Here is a 1,357-nt window from a genome sequence, read left to right as displayed (position 1 = left end):
TTCCTGTACTGCTTATTCAGTATGCTGTGATTTGAAAGCTTTTCATCAGTAGATTTTGGAAGCCTAATTGGAAATAGTGAAGTTAAAGATGGAATATAATGTGTATATCGGCGTTTCTTTGCTATGCCTATGTAAACAAGGTGCACGTTTTCAGAAAAGCTTCATTTTTCTCTTGAAAATATTTGACCTATTGGCAGCATGATAATATAAGCTGTTCACAGTAAGGCCATGCGGTCGTTAGTTTTGCTTATTTTCATAATCTGTTTTCTGCTTTATGTACAAACTATAAGATTTCTGTATGAATTACTGTATCTTTTATAATAACTTTTATTATGATGTTAAATTGATTTATATGTATGTGTAACATAAGCAAGGCTAGTATTTTCATCTAGTGCTTAATAGTTTTTGGAACCTGTTTTTCAGATGCTTGTAACTTGCCACGTGGAGTTATACAAAATGAAATATTTAATGGTTGGTGTTCTCTTCAGGGTGTTTGTGTCTGCTTTTGCTTTAAGTGGAAAATTGTAATGCAAAACAGTTTCCAAAAATAAGGCTATGAAAATACCTTTTTAAGAAAAAGTGAAACAAACAATATTTGCGGAAGATACAATGCTTTCCGACTGGACTTGAAATGCAGCTGCCGTAGGGTTATTATTAGCTGAGAGAGGTATCGACAGGGTTCCTGGAGGCTCTAAACGTTTTTGAAGTAGTTGCAGTGTCCTCTGTGATGAGTGCTGTACTTGACTCAGAGTAACTTAGGAAGTCGAAGTCTCTGTGCAGAATTCCATATAACTGATTTCTATTACAAATGTTTTAAATCAAGAGTATCTTGTCATCAAAGTTAGTACAAGTATCACTTATGCTTTCTAGTTTTACAGATTTGAAGTATTTAAGCAATTAAGCTGTCAGTATTATTATATGTAAGCTTACCTAAATAAAATTTTGAATGAATATTTATATTTTGTAGTCATGCTGCAAGGCTTACGAATACATGGGATACATAATGGAAAAGGAACAAGCATATAAGGATGCAGCAATAAATTACGAGATGGCCTGGAAATATGGAAACCAAACGAATCCAACAATAGGCATGTATATATAACCTATACGTATGATTTCAGGCACTACAGTAGGAATGAAACAGCTACCCTTTACTGGAAAGACTGGTTTTAATTTTCCATAGAGATGGAGTATCACTGGTTTTCCTTACGTAAAAACCACAGATGTTTAAAGGTGTACTTAACAGTCACTCGGAAAGCCCCTGTGGCAAGAGGTAGCAGCTTTATGATACTTCAGAAGTTTCTGTTTACTGTTTCAGTACAAGGTTTGGTCTAAAACCAGTTGTAGTTTGCTCTTT

General features: G+C 34.3%; 1 protein-coding gene across 1 annotated transcript in view; it reads left to right on the top strand.

Moving 5' to 3' along the window:
- The window catches only part of LOC104075430 (tetratricopeptide repeat protein 21B-like), a gene marked incomplete at both ends in the record, with an annotated part of 14,498 nt that extends 13,410 nt beyond the window's left edge, over positions 1-1,088 (top strand). Inside the window, one exon of the mRNA XM_009575932.1 lies at positions 968-1,088. Within this exon, the coding sequence (XP_009574227.1) occupies positions 968-1,088 (121 nt within the window). The remainder of the gene's footprint in view (positions 1-967) is intronic.
- Positions 1,089-1,357: the final 269 nt, after the last annotated feature.

This window comes from Fulmarus glacialis, unplaced genomic scaffold (genome assembly GCF_000690835.1).
Source record: "Fulmarus glacialis isolate BGI_N327 unplaced genomic scaffold, ASM69083v1 scaffold44864, whole genome shotgun sequence".
Classification (NCBI taxonomy): Eukaryota; Metazoa; Chordata; class Aves; order Procellariiformes; family Procellariidae; genus Fulmarus; species Fulmarus glacialis.
The sequence above is the reverse complement of the archived record's forward strand: the minus strand, read 5'-3'. Positions and strand labels throughout refer to the sequence as shown.